The sequence below is a fragment of the Lissotriton helveticus genome, chromosome 12, assembly GCF_964261635.1.
Source record: "Lissotriton helveticus chromosome 12, aLisHel1.1, whole genome shotgun sequence".
Lineage (NCBI taxonomy): Eukaryota > Metazoa > Chordata > Amphibia > Caudata > Salamandridae > Lissotriton > Lissotriton helveticus.
The window spans coordinates 811,528,876-811,548,861 of NC_136073.1; the positions used below are offsets into that span (position 1 = coordinate 811,528,876).

A 19,986-nucleotide genomic window follows, 5' to 3' on the forward strand; every position below is an offset into this window, starting at 1 on the left:
TTTATCACACTGGTTTACTAGGGAATTACAGCCCACCACCGAGGTCTGTCCCAGTTGGTAACCATCCTCTACCAGAGTTAGCAGCCAGAGCGGCAGGCGAAGTCCTAACCTGAGGGAGAGTCCTTGCTGGAAGGTCGTGTTATGTTGTGAGGACACAAATCTGCAAACCTGTTGTACCAGCCTTGCCATCCACGCAGGCGTAGTTTGAATAGACAAGGCGGAGTAAAATGATAATATAAAGGTGTGTATGCATCCTGGACTCCTCCCTCACGATGACCAAGCAAGTCAACGCCGTCTCGTCCTCCTGCTTCAACACCCTGCGCATGCTCCGAAAGATCTTCCGATGGATCCCCACCGAAACCAGGAAGACGGTCACCCAGGCCCTCGTCACCAGCCGCCTGGACTACGGGAACACCCTCTACGCTGGCACCACTGCCAAACTCCAGAAAAGACTCCAGCGCATACAGAACGCTTCTGCACGTCTCATCATGGATATCCCGCGCCACATCAGGACATGCGTGTTCTGTAACTACAGGACACCCTCCTACTTTGCACTCCTTTTTACTTTTCAAACATGGTAACTCCAATTGTGTAAGTATCAAATCATACTGTTTATTTAAGCATTCTTTTGTAGCGAGTGTTCATTTGAGAATTGTATTTCATTCATACACATTTACATGTTCATCTTGTCATCCCAATGCATTTCAAGCATAATGCTCTTCTTCAGGGGATTTGTTTAATAAGCCTTCATTTCCAAAGTCGTTCGCACTCCGGTGCGTGTTGCTGCCTCTCTCCCCTCGCTACTCTGGCGTGCGTCGCTCGCCAGAGTAGCGAGGGGAGAGAGGCAGCAACACGCACCGGAGTGCGAACGACTTTGGAAATGAAGGCTTATTAAACAAATCCCCTGAAGAAGAGCATTATGCTTGAAATGCATTGGGATGACAAGATGAACATGTAAATGTGTATGAATGAAATACAATTCTCAAATGAACACTCGCTACAAAAGAATGCTTAAATAAACAGTATGATTTGATACTTACACAATTGGAGTTACCATGTTTGAAAAGTAAAAAGGAGTGCAAAGTAGGAGGGTGTCCTGTAGTTACAGAACACGCATGTCCTGATATACCACATACCCTAAATGCTCAGTAGGGTACCTACCTATGCACCAACGACTTATGGAAAATTGATTAATTTGAAATACAATTTTGAACAAATGAGTGCAATACCAAACTTTGTTTATATCCCGCGCCACAGCCACATCTCTGCCCATCTGAAAGACCTGCACTGGCTCCCCGTCAGCAAGAGGATCACGTTCAGACTCCTCACCCACGCACACAAGGCTCTCCACGACATGGGCCCGAAATACCTCAACAGTCACCTCACATTCTACACCCCCACCCGCCAGCTCCGCTCCGCTCCGCTAGCCTCGCCCTCGCTTCCGTCCCACGAATCCGCAGATCCATCGCCGGAGGAAGATCCTTCTCCTACCTGGCGGCCAAGACATGGAACTCCATCCCCACCCACCTACGGCTGACCCTGGACCATTTCTCCTTCAGGAAACAACCCAAGACCTGGCTGTTCGAGCAGTAGCGACCCCCCCCACCTCAGCGCCTTGAAACCCTTACGGGTGAGTAGCGCGCTATACAAATGTATTGATTGATTGATTGCTCTTTCTCTCCCACTAACCCATTCCCTCCCTTCTTTCTCGTCCCCCCGTATGCACCCTCTCTCCCTCACTACCCCCTCCCCTCTATCTTTCTGTCCCTCTCTCTTTCTCTCTGTCTCTCTTCCTCCCCCCACCCCCCTTCACCACTCTTTCCCCTGCTAGAAGCAGACTCGTGCTGTTTAACAATGGCTAATTAACCAAGCGCGGCGAGACACTCCAATGGCGGCTTCTGACTAAATCATTTCTTCTCGTTTTCTCCCATGTTGACACCCAAAAAATTGATGGTCCATCAAATGAGTCTTGACATTGCAACTAAATTGTGCAGAACTTAGCCCGATCAAGCCCAGAGAGCAGACAATGTCTAGCTCGCCCTTCAATCAGTGGTAAAGCAAGCATAAGCAAAGCCAATCTGTCTCGTCTTTGGGATCTATTGACTTTGCCCAGTGTCATCTTAAGGAATTTAGGGCCCGCTAAAGACATATTTTGGAGCCCACTGTTCAGAGCAACTTTGAAATGTACTATCTATCCTGCCGAGCCTGCATGATGCCCAAAAATATTATACTTTCACACAAAAGCAGATTAAATATGCATTGCTAAAGGCCCACAAATCCTTAAAATGAATGACATTGGGTAGAGAGTGGGGGAGTCAGAGGTAGGTTCTGACAAAGAAATCAATCAAAGTGAGACAGGGTCAAATAAATGGAGATATTTCACGGGACCATGGGGCCCCTTGGAAGATGGGGATTGGGTGGGGGGCAGCAGGAGGTTATTGGAACAGCAGTGCTGTTATTGGGAGCACTGGTGCTTCCAGGCGCTGCGAATGTGCCTTTTCACAGTACTGACACTTCTCAGCGAGGCTGCTGCAATTCTAGTATACAATTCCGCCCCTTTCGGCAGGTTTGCACTACTTTTTGACGCGGACGGCACTTGATCTGTCAAAAAAATCGCAAGGGCACGCGGGATTTTTTTTAACATCAACAAGGCTTTGCCACTAATCTTAAAACACAAAAGTGCATGCTTATATGCATTACTGAATAGCAATACCACTCTTAGATCGCACAGCCGTGGCACGCACTGCCAGGCAAAGCGTGTCCCCACTAATTGGTCTAAAAATAGCACCTCGCAGATATGCCCTCGCCCCCTGACCTCAAGGCACACGCGTGCACAAACATACACACATACGTGCATCGGTGAAGCCTTCCCTTCATTCGCTCCCCAGAAAAGCAGCACAGGTATCGCACACGCCCACTCGAGGACAGCCAATCAGAGCGCTCCAGGGGCGGGACTAGGGGCGGGGCCAACCCCCCACCTCCTCAGGTAAGGTGCACAGCCAGGTGGGCCGTATAAAAGAGTCTTGGGCCGGGAGGGGCCATTCGAGGGTCAGGATCTGAGGCCGACAGCTGCTGGAAAATAACGGATACTTGAGCGTCTGCAGCCCCAGGAAGAAAAGAGCCCCAAATTCAGATCGCGGTCGGCATTACAAGGGGTCCTTTGGCGTTCAGCGGTCACTGCCTGGGCTTCAAGGCGCGCGGGTCCGTCTAAGGAGAGGGAGCTTCTGGGATCGGCTGTACCCCGAGGAGAGGGCTTCGGGGGTCGAGGCAGACCGCTCCGAGTGTACCACAAGAAGAGGACATCCGGGGGTACCACCTGCAACGCCAAAGGATGGCGCCTCGAAGGCCCCCAGTGGCCCATCTAGCGCTCCTGGTTCTGCTCAGTCTGGGTGAGTGACGTAGCTGTTTGTGCCCATTTTTCTCGACACACACTTTCGGGGGGCGGCGTTTTTGGGAAGAGAGTGAGTGAATGTATGAGAGTTTCTATGGCCAGGCGATGGATGGGATGCATGTCAATTTTAATGAAAAAGCACATTTCTGCCTCCTCGTCAGCTACTCCCCAGCAATCTTTCGCCTCATCCCCCCCCCCCCCTCATATAGTCTCCAATAGATCGGAACTATTTTTTTTTTCCTTTTTACCTCTATTTCATTCTTTTCGTGGGATTTATATATCTGCTATTGCTTCTCATTTCATTTTCTCACTTAACTTTTCCCTCGCCTCGAACTAATATTATTCCGGTCGTTTCTGCTCTTTTGACTTGATATCCCCGATTTATTTTGTTCCCCTTCTCCCAAAATGTGCTCTGCCGACCGTTAGGTATGCTTCCCCTCTCCTGCCTTTCTCTCTCCAACCTATTACTCGCGACGCCAACTCGTTTTGCTCCACGTTGGCACACTCCATATGTGATGTGGCATCTCCTGCCTGCCGGTACTTGAACCGGGGACTGTTACTCGCTGCCTGGCTCTTTAATTTGACCCCTTGGTGAGTGTCAGCAATGTTTATAATCTCACGGTTTGAGGTCTCGGGTCCGATCTACCCTGGTTTATCGACAAAATGCACAGAACGGATTGTCACTTCTTTTTCAGCGTTTAGTTCGGCTTCTTGGCGCTGATGAGGGTTCCGTATTCGGTCCTATGACGAGTCTCCGCCTGACTGACCACTCCCTGTTCTGTCCACCTGCGTGACCTCTCACTCCCTGCGGCCCCTGCTTCTTCCGCCTGACTGACCACTCCCTGTGGCCCCTATTCTGTCCGCCTGACTGACCACTCCCTGTGGCCCATGTTCTGCCCGCCTCGGTGACCGCTCCCCGCGGCCCCTGTTAATAGTTTAATGATTAACTCGGTTCCGTCGCTGCCCTTTAGGGCCAGGCTGGGCACACAGCGCGCGCTTTAGGTACCCTAGCTGGCGGTGGGGCTCGTGTCCCGGCTGTACCGAGCCAGGGGTGGGGGTTAAGTTGGGAGCAAGCTGTGTACTGCCCCCCACCACTACCACTTGTACTGAGTGAGCCGAATTAGCCCCCCCCCGTGCTGTTTCAGGGGGGCTATCCAGCTTCCTGCCAAGATGCGGATTCCAGCTAAGGCGGTTGGGGCCAGGCTGGCAATGGGCAGACCTCCTTGGCTGGGCGATCGCCGCATCTCTATATGCTTAATTGGCACTCAGAACAGCTGGCACCCGTCGTGGGCAGCGTCCGCTTCCCCATGTAATTGCTTACTCTGTAAACATGTGTATGTAGGTCTAAGGCCCCCCCCCCCCCCCCTCCCCCCCGGCCAGCCTGGCACACCTGGTTTCTATTAAGTGCCTGGCATGTATCCCCCATCAGCACCTATCGTGCGTTTTCCATACCAACATACTCGTTACCACCACACCATACACTCACTTTTCATTGGCCGTTCACCTGGGTCGCGAATGAGGCGAGACTGCAAGCTTTGAGGCGCTACATGGAGGCCCAGGTACTCCCCAAGTCTAGTGGCGCGCGGTGCTCTTGAGGCCGGCAGACTGGCACCAACTCAGTCAGATGGCATCCTTGCCCGCGACGTGACTGGCTTTACCCCAGCCCTACCAGGGCGAAACTTTGATAACGGTAGCAATATTTCTGCAAATGTCACTTTAGTTCCATGTAGCTTTTTTTGGGCGCGCGCACTGCTCTCCCTAAAAAAAATAAAACTCACACGGTACCACTAGGAATCCGTGGCGCGCAGGAACCTTCTGAGCTGGCCTGGTCCCCTCTGTAGAGTTGTGAAAATCAATGACATTGGCAACAGTGGACTTTGCTTTGTGGTCAAGAATGACTGTTCTTGGATCAATATTGGATTTTGGACGTTAATTTGAGAGAATGAGTGTTTGATTTAACGTCAATGTCGGACTCTGGATTCTTATTTGAGAGACCATCTTTTAAGGTTCAGTTGAACTGGGGGTCAGGAGTCTGTATGTTTTTAGTATTTTTTTCAGTCTTCTGATTGGAGCCCAACTGTCCATGCAGGAACGAGATGCAGAAATATTTCCACATGGTTTCATTGTCTTGGCAACACTGGCTGGATTTTTCAAAGGGATTTTCGCACATGGTGGGTGTGGGGCCATGCTTTGTGGAGAGGTTTTTGTAGGTTAAAATAAAGGGTCTAATGTTTGGGGTCCTCGTCCAATATATATATATTTATTTCTACTATTTAGTCACAGGTGTCTATGTACCACATTCCTTCCCAGAATGTGTGTTCAGGGTGTGGCGACAGATACTGGGCGCAGGCTGGTACCTGCTGCTATCTTGCAATTCGTATTATGAAAGTTCCACAGAATGGCTGAGATTAGAACAATGGTCAACCTTTGGCTATTTTAAAAATGTCTGTTTAGGTTTTACTAATTGTTGGGAAGTAGATTAAGGCTTATTCTGAGGTGTGTGTGTGTGTGTATATGTGTATGTATGTATGTATGTATGTATGTATATATATATATATACTTCCTTTTTGGACAAATCATGCTCTATCCTCCCAGTTTATGACTTCTTGTGTTTTTTTTTGTTGTTTTTTTTTTGTTTTTTTATATATATAAAGAGAGCTCATGGCTTTTAATGGCATCCTAGCACATTTCTGGTTGGGTCCTTTATTTTTTATGCTGACCTGATTGTCCCATCAAACAATTGTGTGCGTTTGTCGTTTTGGTCTACGTGTTTAGTCGATACTATGTTTAATGTGTATCTTAGAATTGGTTTTGGTAAGTTATTGTCACGATACAATAAATTTGGTCTTGGAAGTATTGTGCTGAGTTGCATGGATGGGTGCAGTGCTTAATTTGTAAAAGAATGTTTGCCGGAGTCCAAAGCTCTGCTCAGCCGGTGCATTAAATGTTGGCGCTCCCTATACCAAAGTTGCTTAGTCTTGAACCTACCCCAGGCTTGTTTAATCCACTACCAGACACCGCCTGTCATTTCGTCTCACTGTCGCAGGTGCCTGCTTTCTCCCTTTGTGACTGGTTTTCCTTCTTTCTGTTCCTCAGTCTTTCCACTTTGTGTTTTTTTTTTTTTCCGTCTCTTGCTCTTGGAAATGTCTGATGCTGGTCCTCAAAAATGTGTTCCGCTGGGCCCCACCGACTCAAATTAAGCACTGGGTGGGTGTGTCGGGTTTTCTGTGTTTATGGTTGATTGTCCATTGGTCTGCATGAATATTTTCTCTATGTGCAGTACAAGTGGGGTAAATAGTGATGGAGAAGGGGTGTATGCATAAGAATATTCTATAGTGATGCTGATTCACCAATGGGGGCCACTTTTATTTTGGTTCCGAGCCTGTTTTCTGCCCAAACTCGACCCTGGTACGTTGGGCAGTAGGCGATCAAGTTTGGCTGCCTGGAAAAACAAGTTTTAGTTTTTTTTTCTTTTAGTCTATCGCAACATGTTCATCCCAGGATAGATGTGAGGACATTTTTCCCCTCAAACCTGACATGGGTAACACAACCGTTGAACTGAGAAGGCACTCGTTGGTCGTCCGCAAGAAGCCAACGCCCCTAAGCCCAGCTTGAAGTCACAAGCTTTTCATCTGGTGTCTTTCCCGTCTTGGGTGGTTCCAACCAGATCACCGTTGCCCAGTCTTAACCACATCATCTTGCGTAGTCAATGTCCCATCACAAAAGGGTGGTGGGAACACAGTGCCTGGCATACCAGTACACAATTAGCCCGATGCATTGTGGTAAATGGAGTGCATGATAACACTCACTTCAGTTGAGTCTTTCATACTCGCCGTTGTTGCAGCCAGTGCTGGGTATCTCTAGACTTGTATTTCAGGATATTTTTCCTTCCTCATTAGGGAGAATATACCTAAATTTGTCCTTCTTGGCAATGCTGTTGACTCTTAAGTTTCTGTATAACTCCCGTAGAGCAGGTGTATTCAGTGAGCTCGAACATCACGAGTGCGGGGAATCTATTGACACTAATTCCTATTCCTAAATCCATGCCCCCAAGTTACAGGACCCCCTTTTGGATCAAAAAATGTTTTGGTTGAGGTGGTCTCACCCAGGTAATGTGGCATACCTTCAGTTAGGTACCTCATCCCACTCTGGTAAGATGGTACTACCATGGGTGACTCAACCCCATTTAATGGGGGAGATCTTAAGATGCATTCTCTTCCTGGACAGTACAGAGATCCAGTTCATAGTAAAAAATACTCTCATGTATGCCACGGCTATATCCCTTATTCTTTGCTACCTCAGGTATGATAAAATGTGTATACACAAATTTCTGGACATATTTCTGCCTGCCTGAAGAGCCGGATAACTGGTCAGAAGCATTCACAGGACTAAAAGGATAATTGTATGGCCCAGGAGGAAGTGAGCTGTCTAATAATTCTGCTTGCTGGGTATGAAACCACAGCATACGACCCCCTCCCCCCGTCCCTTTGAGAAAGACTGTCCATTATTTGGTGACTTCTTCTAGTAGTGCAGTGGCAGGAATTATGCATACCCTGTGTAAAGTGTTTTATTTGAGCAGTGCACCTGTTTTTTCCACATCAGATATTTACGGAGTGCAAGAGGGAAACAAAACAGAGTGGAAAGATGGAGAAAGAAAAAGAGGGCAAGAGCGTCACGAACAGAAAGCGGGAACCTGCCATGTGCAAGAGAACGTGGCAGGGAGTGTCTGGCAGTGGATTAAAGACAACCGGTCTCGCTGTTCGGCCCGCCGGGGATTAACTGCATCGGCCGCTGCTGGCTTCTGAGCAGAGCTGCGGGTACCGGCACTTTCTTTCACAAATTAAGCACTGCCTGTGCGGGGGACTGTACCTAGACCATCGCACAAGTGCGCTGCCCTTAGCATCAGTGAAAAATATTTCGCGTGTTCTCATTTCCCTACAAATCTTTCCACCACCGGCCTTATCCGCCGGTGCCTGGTGGCGTCAAACGCTTGACTGATTTCCATGCCTCCTCGCTCCGGGGCGGGGGCAGCTCTTTTTCCCAGCTCGGCGAGCAGTATTTTGCATGCCGCGTTAGCAGGCAAACAGGTGAGATGTTTGCCCTTCCACTATCACTCAAATATGCATTTTCCACAGACCCAAGCGGTTTTGTCCCGGGCAAAATACATGCCGGCACTCAGAGTGACGTTGGACAAACTGGAACAAAATGGAGGGCGGTGTTCTAGAAACTTCCATTGGAAGTCCAAAGAGTTCCTCTGAATATTTAGTAAACAGTGATGAGCGCGTTTTTAAGATGGGGAGTTTCCAAATCGCCCGTCCTCCGTTAAATGTCAGCACTGTGTGTGCAGGAATGGGAAATAAGGCCAGTATGTAACCCATATTTACATGCAACTCGTAATGAGGGCAATGGAATTTTTAATAACAATTCCAAAATAAAAAACAATTTTTCGCAAGTCGTCACAGGTCTACAAATTACATTTGCGACTCGCACAGATGTTTATGGACGACTTCTATGGACTGTAAATGCACATTTTTGATGGTGGGGATATGACGTTTTAGTAGAGTTTTTCCAATGGCATCTCATCAACCTCAACCTTTTCTCAGGAAGGCCAGAGTGACTTCATCAGTGCCAGGTGAGGGAACAAGTCCTATGATCTCCTAAATTGCTTTTTGTAAACAATCAGTGGAAGTGTACCCGGCCTACAACTCCTAGAATGTATTGTTTGGTTAATTAAAAACTCAGGACAAGTACACTGTCAATGTGGAGCTGCCTAGTAACCACATGTGAGAACCCGGATGAAGTGCGTCAAGAAACGTAACTATGCTGTTTTAATACAATGGCGTGTAGGAGGAGCCATATTCCAGACTGGTGGTTTAATTGGGAAGACTATGGCATGAATTCGATCTTTGATTTCATGAAAAACGACATGCAGTGCCCCCTGCAAGGTTCTTTGTAATGCCCCAGTGGGCACTGAGGCAGTATGGGTACTGACTGGCATTAAATAGGCGTGTCTGCCAGGAATACTATTATGTTGGTGGGCACCGTGGAACCTGGGTCCGGAAAAAAAGCTGCAATGTTCAGCTGGAGACCTCATATGATCTGACAATGAAGGGAGGCATATGGAAATAATTCTTGGCCTGCTGCGCTGAAACTATAGGCCCACAGGATGATGGGCAGACAGTGTGCCCATCATCTGTTTTATCTGTCATAAGTGCCCAGTGTAAGTGTGGCAAGGGATGTATGCAGGGAAATTGAGGAACTCGTATAGCGAGGCTGTCGGGAACGGTAGGGAATGCTACTATGTCAAGTCCTGATGCACTACAGGGGCGTTGCAGGCAAGGCACCTGTCGGGTATGGTCAGGATTGCCAGGGGGCAGTGGCAAATGGGCACTGTTGCATGTGGAGCAAAATGTCATCACATTTAAGAATTGGTTTACACTAGTTGCTTCCTGGAGACCCGCCTCCACACGCTACCCACCCACTCAGACCTCTATGTGCTGCAATGAGGCGAAACACAAACACCGCAGTGTTGGATTTAATTTAACCACATGTTTACGTTCAATTTCCAAAATGCACTGCTGTTGGGCTCACCCAAAGTGCCCATATGAGTATTTTGTGCAGGACAAAGCGCAAACTGGACACAGGGCGTGAGAGCATGTATCGAGGCACATAGGCCGCCAATGAGGTCAAAGGACTTGTTTGGTCATCTTGAATATATATTTGCTTTTATTTAACTTACCTTTCCCCGGAAGCGGAAATCGATAGCCGGAAGAGTCTGCATTGTGCTCGGATTGGTCCACACCCTGCCATTCCCTCCTCCAGTTCCGGCAGCTGACACGCTTGACCGAGGCCCTTGAAAACCAAGCGGCTGCTTGGGTTACCCTGACCTGCCCGATGAGGCTGCGAGACAGGCCGGCCTGGGAGACCTTTTGTCTTGAATTCGGACAAGTTTAAGATTGATATAGCGCTCTCCATGTCCCCTACGTGGCTTGTTTAGCGTAGTTCAACGAATTGATTTGCAAACTTTTTTTATGTGGGTGAAAGCCCGGGCAAGGGTGAAATTCGACCCGCAAACCATTTTAAACGTTATGATTCTAATCCTCTTTTTTTTTTTTTTTTTTTTTTTTTTTTTTTTTTTTTTTTTTTTTTTTTTAGAATAGGGCTATTCCTCCCCCTCCGGTGGTTCATGGACTAATTTTACAAATGTATCAGCTGATGACTCCACCTGCCGAATTCCCATGCCCCCCGGCCTTGCATTCTGAGCAGACTAATGACTTGTTTACAACCCTGAAAGTACCCGAGTAGCAGCTCTGATGACCCCGTTGTATTTACAAAACTGTTATTGTGGGCGCACCCTGACCCCGCGCCCCTCCCGCGCGGGGCCTTGTTTCTCTTCCGCTGCCGGGTGAGGGCGGGTCCGAGGATCTCCGTGAGAATCCATTATCAGGGGGAGATTCTATCTTTAAATGGCGCTTTGCTAAATGTCCTCTCAAAACAAAGGGGGGCCTCTACCGACCCCTCCAGGCTTCGCCCCCCCTCCAATGTCAGGGCTGCAGGGTGAGTGGGGCTCCCGGATTTAAGCACAGGTCTTGGCATCGAGGGCGGAGCAGATACTACGTATCTGGCGCGGGGGACATATGGGGTCTGAGTTTTATTTATCGTGGCTGTAAATGTGCATGTGTACATTCAAAGTCTGATTTAAACATTTTGAATTTAAATTAACCTGTAAATATAAATGTGTGTGTAATATATCTGTCTCTCGCTCTTTGCAGCGCGGAACGCGTCATGCCAACTTTTGCACTGAAATAAAGTAACCAGCACAAATCCTGTGGTCCGTATCCATTTCTTTGCCTGTGGCACAGAGTTACCAGGAGATTGGAACCTTTGGATATATCTATCCAAAGGTTCCAATCTCCTGGTAACGCTGTCCCACAGGCAAAGAAATGGATACGGACCACAGGATTTGTGCTGGTTACTTTATTTCAGTGCAAAAGTGGGCATGACTCGTTTCGGGCTGCAAAGAGCGCTTGATTATATATAGCTAAAGTCCACGCAAAAAGCAGAGTCACTTGCGGGTGCATGGAAGTGGCCGTGTCTGCCACAGTACATCATCGCGGGAGACGTTCTGGAAGGGTTTTATTCTTATACAGACTCGTTTCGGCGATGCCTTCCTCTGTGTTTGCCAACACACTGGGAGGCTGCCATTTTTATACATTGTATCCTTACAGCCGCATGTACGGGGGACCACCTCCGCAGAACCAACATGAGTGCCATCTTAGAATGTACAAATTCATGAGCTGTTTATGCAATTTCTTTGCTCATTCTTTTGTAAAACACGCTTGTTGTCTTCGTTTATGCAGTATTGGAATTCATAATTTCTAAAATTATACTTCAAATTGATGGGCATATTTACTCCGTTATGAATACGGACCTTAATCGTGACTATTTGCACAATATCGCAAATATAGCAACCCCGCTTTTACTTTTAATGCCTTCATTCATATCGGGCCGTGAATCGGCTCAATTAAAAAGCATCAAAGACCGTATTAGAAATATTGTGGTGCATACGTCATAAACACCACAAAAAAGCAATCAACTGCATTCTAAAATTCATTACATCCCTCAGATGGTACTGCTTATAGTTCATAGTGCCGTGGATCAGCTATGGTACCCTTCATTGTACATAGCTGTCAAATCAATATTTCCATATATGTTCAACATTTTACCAATACTGTTACACTTATAACCCTCAAGGTCAATTCCCATATATCTCAAAATCCCTCTTCTTCAAATGCACTTGCTGACTGTATCTATACACATTACTATCATTGTAATTTCCTATCTTTTCTGATAATTTCATTTCAGACTCCCAAATGCCACGCTAGTTCCTCCCCACTGTTTAGACCCATAGAGGACTTTGTCTGGCAGTCCACTAGTCCACTATCTCGCGACTCTAGCCTTCTTAGCTTTCTCAACCTGTCACCCCCTCTGATGTTATCGGGTACAAGATCTAAAACATAAAACTGTAGCAAATGTCTGTTGCTATCATGGTGTTCAGCGTAATGCCTCGCCACTAGATAGTCCCCATCCTTCTTAACAATTGCCCTTTGATGTTCCAAAATTCTAATTTTTAATGGATGTATCGTGCTGCCTATGTAACGTAAGGCCGCACGGGCATACAATACACTGCATAAGGTGTTGTACAAGTTATGAATTTAGTTATTGACTTCTTACGTTTCATACCAGGGACCCTTTTGCTGTTACTACATGCTTTGCATTTACCGCATGGATAAAACCCTTTCATCTCTCTCAGGGTTCCTGGCCTTGGGGACTCTTTACCGAGAACTCCTCACTAGCTTGTCCTTCAGTGATCTTGCCTTCTTAAATGTGACTAGTGGATGTTGAGGAATATCTTTGCTGATCACATTGTCTGTTTCCAAGATGTGCCAGTTCTTCCTTTCTTTCAATTTTTATTTTTTATTTTTTTTTAAACATCTTTTTTAAGATAGTTTGCTTCAGCTGTGTATGCTGTTACTAGCCTAAACTTCCCTTCATGGCGTCTGTCATTTTCTTTATCTTTTGTCTGGGACGGAAGGAGATGCTGTCTTTGAATCACTTTCACTTTCTTGAACGTGTTGTCTAGCAGTAAGCAGTCATACCCTCTGTGTGAATCTTTCTACACATTCGGTAGCTGCTTTATTGAAATCACATGTACGTGAACTATTCCTCTTTAAACGTAAAAGCTCCCCAAAGGGGATGCTTTGCACCAATTTCGGCGGGTGATTGCTTGTTGCAAAATTAATGGAATTCCCCGCCGTTTCCTTACGATATAGTGCTGTGTGTATTTGTCCGGCATCACAAACACCTTCAGGTCCATGTAGTCCACTGCCACTGGACCAACTGTACCTGAAAAGTGTAAGGTCACGTTGTTCTTATTTAGTTCTTCGATAAAGCCCTGTGCTGTTACGGTGTTGCCTTGCCATACTATGAACAGATCTATGTAACGATACCACTGGATTACTCACCCTGTTTCTTTCCCGATGGTATGGGCCCTGGTCACCTGCTCCTCCCACCAGCCTACAAACCAGTTTGCATAGCTGCGGGCGAAGCAGGTGCCCATGGCTGTTCCAGAGATCTGCTTGAAGTATTGATCTTCAAACAGGAAAATGTTGTGCATTAGGTAAAACCTAATAAATTCCAGTAGCATACCATTATGTTCGGAAAATCGGAGTTCTCTTTTCTTCAAATAGTATTGTATAGATTTTAGGCCATCAACATGATCAATGCAGGTGTAAAGACTTGTTATGATAACACATCATTTGATAAGTACTGTCTCATTCAATTTCAGATATTTTACTTAGAAAGTCCTTCGTGTCCTTTTATATACGATTTCTGCAACACAAAAGGAAACAAAAAGTAATCAAACCTCGACAAATGTTCTGTCAGGCTCCCTTGCGATGAAACAATAGGCCTCCCTGGAGGATGCACATTGTCCTTGTGAATTTTCGGAATGTGATAATGTTGGCACTATCAGATACTAGCACCTTAGACAGATGTTCTTCCGGCCCCAGCATCGACATTTTTTTATTTTTTTATTCAGGGTTTCATACTCTTCTATGCTCGCCAGATATGTTTCACGTGTGGTCACAAAAGAATTCTTTTCTTCCGAAAGTTGTCAAGGCTTCATCCCGATAGGCAATTCTCGTTAGCAGAACTACGTTTCCACCTTTGTCAATTCTCGTTAGCAGAACTACGTTTCCACCTTTGTCGGAAGGCTTTATGATTATTGATGGATCATCCATTAGCTTTTTTTATGGCATTGTTCTCATCCTCAGTGAGATTTCCATGTTTGCATTTTCCATTCTTTTTTTTTTCCTGAATTTCACCAGATCTTTAATCATAGCTTCTGAGAACATGTCTATTGCATCGTGTGGCATTTGTGGAATGAAAATTGACTGAGGCTTGAATGGGCTTTCCTGTAATCCTTGCTCAATTCCAGACTGGATCGCCCTTTGTGCCCTGTCAATTTCCAAGATGTTCAAATCTCCAGGCAACTCATCAAGATTTTGTAACAATTCCACTGCCTCTAAGTCATTGCCTGTTAATGCATCCGTAGCCGTTATCCTTCGTTCAACAATTTTGCCTTCCTTTGCCTTAGGTCGTAATTTAAAGTATTTGTGCAATTTTTAATTTCCTTACAAAACTGAAGAGATCGATGCATGTTTGTGTAAACTCCAAATAGCTCGTAGGACAGAATGTTAATCCCAATGATAGCACCTTCATATCAGTTTCCGTCAATTGTTTTGGGGTCAAATTGACTACTGTGAGATTGTTGATGGTTAATTTCTCTTGTTGAATTTTTTTTCTTGCGTGTACCCCACGCTGGTGGTTTGCCTCTTACGGCCCCACCCTGATCTCCTTGTTCTTCTACGGCCTGCTCCGGTGGCTTGTTTTTACCTCCCCTTAGCCAAGATTGTCTTATTACATGGAACTCGTGCAAAAAAGGAACGGTTGTTCTTGCTGATGTTCTACTATCACCAGTCTGTTCATCCCCAGACTCTGCTTCTGTAACCTCCGATTCTGAGGTCTCAGCCCTCTGAGTAGCTGTCCTTACCGTTCTTTGTGACAGCTCTTTTCTGGGACCATCACATTTTCGCGTAAATGTTAATACCCTTCCTTGCAGGTAATCGCGCTCAAATGTCTCCTGCTTCCTTAGCTTAATTTTGTTTTCATATTTTAGCAGGCGCGTTTTCATGTGTCCCATCAATTCTTCAACTCTGTTTTATCTTCCTCCTTGGACAGTAACCGTTCTATTTCTTTTATCTCAGCCAGGGCTTCGTCCCGATCACTCCATGAATACTTTACTAGTATGCCCAATGTGCCCTGGCAATACTGCGCCGTATGGTCTGCCCACTCCGTTAGCAGTCCTGGATCCGGGTTTTCATAAGAGGGAACCGTATACACCCTCAATCCTCTGGGCACCCTGTATACTTCAATATAACATTGTAGTGACGTGGCTTCCCACCATTTGCGTGTTTCACGCTCGTATAATCGTTCCAATTTCTGCATTGTGGCAGCAAGGCCAGTTGTGTGGGATTCGCAGGGTCAGTTGGTTTCTCTGCATTGTCACTCTTTCTATTGTTGAACATACCCTTAGAAGCCTCCCGGCATGCCGAATCGCTGAACATCTTCACTATTCTGCGAACGTTTGCCAGAATATTATCCCCTTCCTGACATCTCCCTCGCCCTGCCGCCAATTTTCAATATTTTCTTGACACTGTTACTGCATGTAGCACAAACACTCATTAAGCGCTTTTATTATTTCGTCTCACTTTCCAGCGGATTCACGCTAAGCTCTGTCTGTGCTCTCTCCGTTCGTTGGCAGTTTATTTACTTGTGCTGCAGTTCAGCACATCAATAAAGCTCAAGTCCACACAAAAAGCAGAGTCACTTATGGGCGGGTGCATGGAAGTGGCCGTGACTGCCACAGTACATCACTCCAATTATCTCCTTTTTAGATGAGACACCAGCACTCGCGCGAGACGTTCTGAAAGGGTTTTATTCTTCTACAAACTGACGCGTTTCGGCAATGCCTTCCTCGGTGTTTGCCAACACACCGGGAGGCCGCCATTTTTATACATTGTATCCTTACAGCCACATGTACGGGGGACCACGTCCGCAGAACCAACATGGGCGCCATCTTAGAATGTACAAATTCATAAGCTGTTTATGCAATTTATTTGCTCATTCTTTTGTAAAACACGCTTGTTGTCATTGGTCTATGCAGTATTGGAATTAATTTATAATTTCTAAAATTATACTTCAAATTGATAGGCATATTTACTTTATGAATACGGACCTTAATCGTCACTATTCACACAATATCGCAAATATAGCAACCCCGCTTTTACTTTTAATGCCTTCATTCATATCTGGCCGTGAATTAGCTCAATTAAAAAGCATCAAAGAGCGTATTAGAAATATTGTGGTGCATACGTCATAAACGCCACAAAAAAGCAATCCACTGCATTCTAAAATTCATTACATCCCTCAGATGGTACTGCTTACAGTTCATTTCAGACCGACTTTGTGTGACCCTTTCACATCTTATTGCCGCATCTGACTACCTTGGATGGAATTACAGTGCACCCCAAGCATCGGACCCCAGCAGTTTGCTTTTGGGCAATACTTGTGACTATTGATGTACTTAGGATTACTGGTCAACAATAGATCTAGATCTACATCATAGTTTTTATTTGGTACAGTGAAATCCCATTCATTGCTCCTTATCAAGGGGATCGTCTTTTGGCCAAACCAGTATCAATCATACATTTGGACCGTTTTTAGCCTTGAAAAAGTCTCAGTACCAACATGTACAAACGAAACACGTGTTGGCTGCATTGTTTGCTGGGAATTAATTTTGAGAAAATCAATAAGTGATACGCTTTCTACAATAAGAATCTTGTGGAATGCCCTTTGTCCTTTATACCAGTTATGAAACACAATTTGGTGTGCTGTATTGGCTTTTTCGTTTTGCTATTTATGTGCATGTTTTACATATCAATTGCACTCTTGGGTGACTCAAGCCAGCTAAACTTGTGAAGCTGAAGGGAACACAGTGGTTGTTCAAGGAACCAATATATCAGGACAAATTGCAAGAGTGCCGAGTCGGTTCAAAGGTTGAGCATATTGGTGGGTTTAGGAGGTTCTTACCTCTATACTATATTCGATGCATTCCACAAGCACCATCCAAGTTTATATGCATTTGGATTGATTTGTAACCTATTAACATACTTGACAGTGCTTCTAATATAATACAAAGCGATACAAAAGGGGATGATGGACGGAGCGTTTGAACAAATCAAACACTCACCCCCAGTCAACTGATCTGGGTTTAATCCATCACCATTCTTTAGTTCACTCAGCCACCCCAATTCAGACATGGCTATATGCAAATCAGTCTGACCCTGTGCCTCGTGGGAACAGTCCAGCCCGAACTGCCAAGCCATGTCTTCCCTGGACCGGAAACGAGCATCCTGGGACCGGTTTCAGATTCATAATCCTCGTCAGCCAGGCTATCTTGAATCCAGTGGCCAAGTGAACAAGGGACTCACGTCTGAGCATACCCTGCCACACCTAGGGTGATCAAAACGATACAAAAGGGGATGATGGACAGAGCGTCTGTACCGCTCCTAATATAATACAAGGCTGTATGTGAACATTCACCCACAATTGCCTGACACCTGACATGTTCAGATGCACATGTTCTTACAATGTTGTAGTAAGTAGGATCGCTCTGGACACAATCACATGATGTTGCATCAATGTATGTGAATTCATGTTTGTTTTTTTGACATCTGCTCCTGCCCTTTGCTTTGTACCACTGACCTCGTTCTGAAACCACACCATTATCCTGAAGTTGATGAGATTATGAGGAAAAAAAATAGTTTAATTTGCAGATTCCTGCATCTCTAACAATGAGCATTGTTGGACAGGCCACATGAAGGGCCGCTCTCCCCCGGCCCAACCAGGCCCGAACCAGCCACGCAAGTACCACACACCACCATTGCACGTCCACCGTCCCCGCAGGGACCCCTACACTCGAACCTGTGGACCGCGTAGGCCGACCCACTACCGGCCTGCGCGCCCATACTGGGCGCCATCTTGGACACTCCACCACGAGGCCGCCTGGCCCCCGATCGACCTCAACCCTGGGCCTGACCAGGCCTCAGACATTCCGGCACCAACATCCACCCAGGAGGTGAGCGGGCTACTTGGTCAGTCAATGGGAGCAGGAGGTGTCGATGGGTCTCCCCCGCCAAGTGCCGCTCGCCCATCGCCTCCCCGGGCGCTGGCTCCACCCCCCTGCTGGGTGTCTGAACCCCCTCATCCCGGACCTCCCGACCTCCAAGTGCGAGGGTCCGGACATCAAAGCACACCAGCCCTATAACTGGGGCAGCTCCAGAGCAGGAGGGCAGTTGTATCTTGGAGTCGAGAGACGCAAAGAAGAACTCATCCTTGACGGACTACTGGCGCTGCCGTAGCTCTGTCTTGTGCACCCTCGTCTTGCCTGCTGGCGCTGCCGCGGCTTTGGGAACCACCCTATCCTTCATCATCGTCGGGACCTGCTGGCGTGGCCGCGGACCGTTTGTAACCACCACCTTCATCGGGACCTGCTGGCTCTGCCGCGGACCGTCGTCTTCCTTCATCCATCTCGGGACCTGCTGGCTCCGCCGCGGCCCGTTCATCTACACCACCGAGCTCGAGGATTGAGAGCTATTTTCCACCTTTTTGGTAACAAGACTGTCCCGCTACCCCTTCCCCAAACAGAGACCAGAATAGAGGGGACCCCTGAGTCCAGACCTCCTTGTACCATTCTACCGTACTTGAAGAATTGTCTATAAAGTATCGCTGAACTTTATCATTGTGTGGTGTCCGTCTGTGGGGGGGAAGTTACTTGTCTGTACGATTCACTGGAGACGGCTCTCCCCGGAGACCTCTCCCCGTATCCTCTGCCGACCCTCCCGGTCCGTCTAACATTGGTGGCCAGCGACGGGATCCGAATCACCGCATAAACCGTACAGAGAGTAGCTCACCCCACGGCGAATCACGATGTCAACTAAAGACAGCGGATCAACGGAGAAATTCCAGATGGAGAAATTGGGCGAGTACAGCCATCGTGAACTTAAACAGTTCTGTATCGAATTAGGTATCGCTACCACCGGACTAAATACCAAAGATGACTTTAAGCAGGCCCTGGAATCTTGGGCAGAAACCGGGGCTGCCGGAACCCCCGATCAAGACATCGCAGCACAAACCCCCATGGCCCCGGAAGAACGAAGAACGGGTCTCTCGCCAGACGAGATCCAGGAACGAGAAAGAACCCGACTACACGAGCTGGAAATGGCCCGGCTCAAAATGGACGTTGAACTAAAGTTGGCCGAACAGAAAATCAACTTAGAGCACCTGCGTCTCCGAGAAGAAAGAGAGGAGAAACAGAGACAAAGGGAGCTCGAGGAAAAGAAACTGGCATATGAACATGAGCGGAAATTAGCTGAAATCGACCTACGCAAACAGAATAAAGAAACAGGGGTGCCCGAGCAACCCCACACTCCAGGGGCAACAGAGAAGAAGGTACACATCCCCAAGGATGTCGTTCGAGAGTACTTCCGAGAGGACGACATCCAGCAATGGTTTAAGGCCTATGAAATCGCTATGACTGCACACCGGATCGATAGAAGCGATTGGGGGGCCGGTCTGTGGGGGAGATTCCTCAATGAGGGCCGCGACGCCCTGCTGCAACTCCCGGACCAGCAGATGACCTCCTATGACCATATGAAAGCTGCACTCCTCACCCGCTATGGCCTCACACCCGAGATGTACCGTCAGAGGTTCCGAGACTGCACCCGCATCCCAGGTACAACTTGGGTGGACTATGTCAATTACTTTAGCCGAGCCTTCGAGGGCTGGATCAAAGGAAGCAAGGTCACAACCTACGAACAACTGTTCAATCTTATGGTATGGGAGCATCTGTCGAACAATTGCTTCATTGAACTTCGCCAGCACCTCCTCGACAGCAAGTTAACGGATCCCCG

At 47.0% G+C, this 19,986-nt stretch overlaps 1 protein-coding gene across 2 annotated transcripts in view; it reads left to right on the forward strand.

The window, feature by feature from the left end:
* Positions 1-3,005: 3,005 nt before the first annotated feature.
* Positions 3,006-19,986, forward strand: part of MUC1 (mucin 1, cell surface associated) — a 76,490-nt gene continuing 59,509 nt past the window's right edge. The window contains exon 1 of one of the 2 annotated variants that reach the window (XM_078670441.1): positions 3,006-3,389. In XM_078670441.1, coding sequence (XP_078526567.1) covers positions 3,332-3,389 — 58 coding nt within the window. In that variant the 5' untranslated portion in view covers positions 3,006-3,331. The remainder of the gene's footprint in view (positions 3,390-19,986) is intronic. The other variant, XM_078670442.1, reaches the window with a different exon arrangement.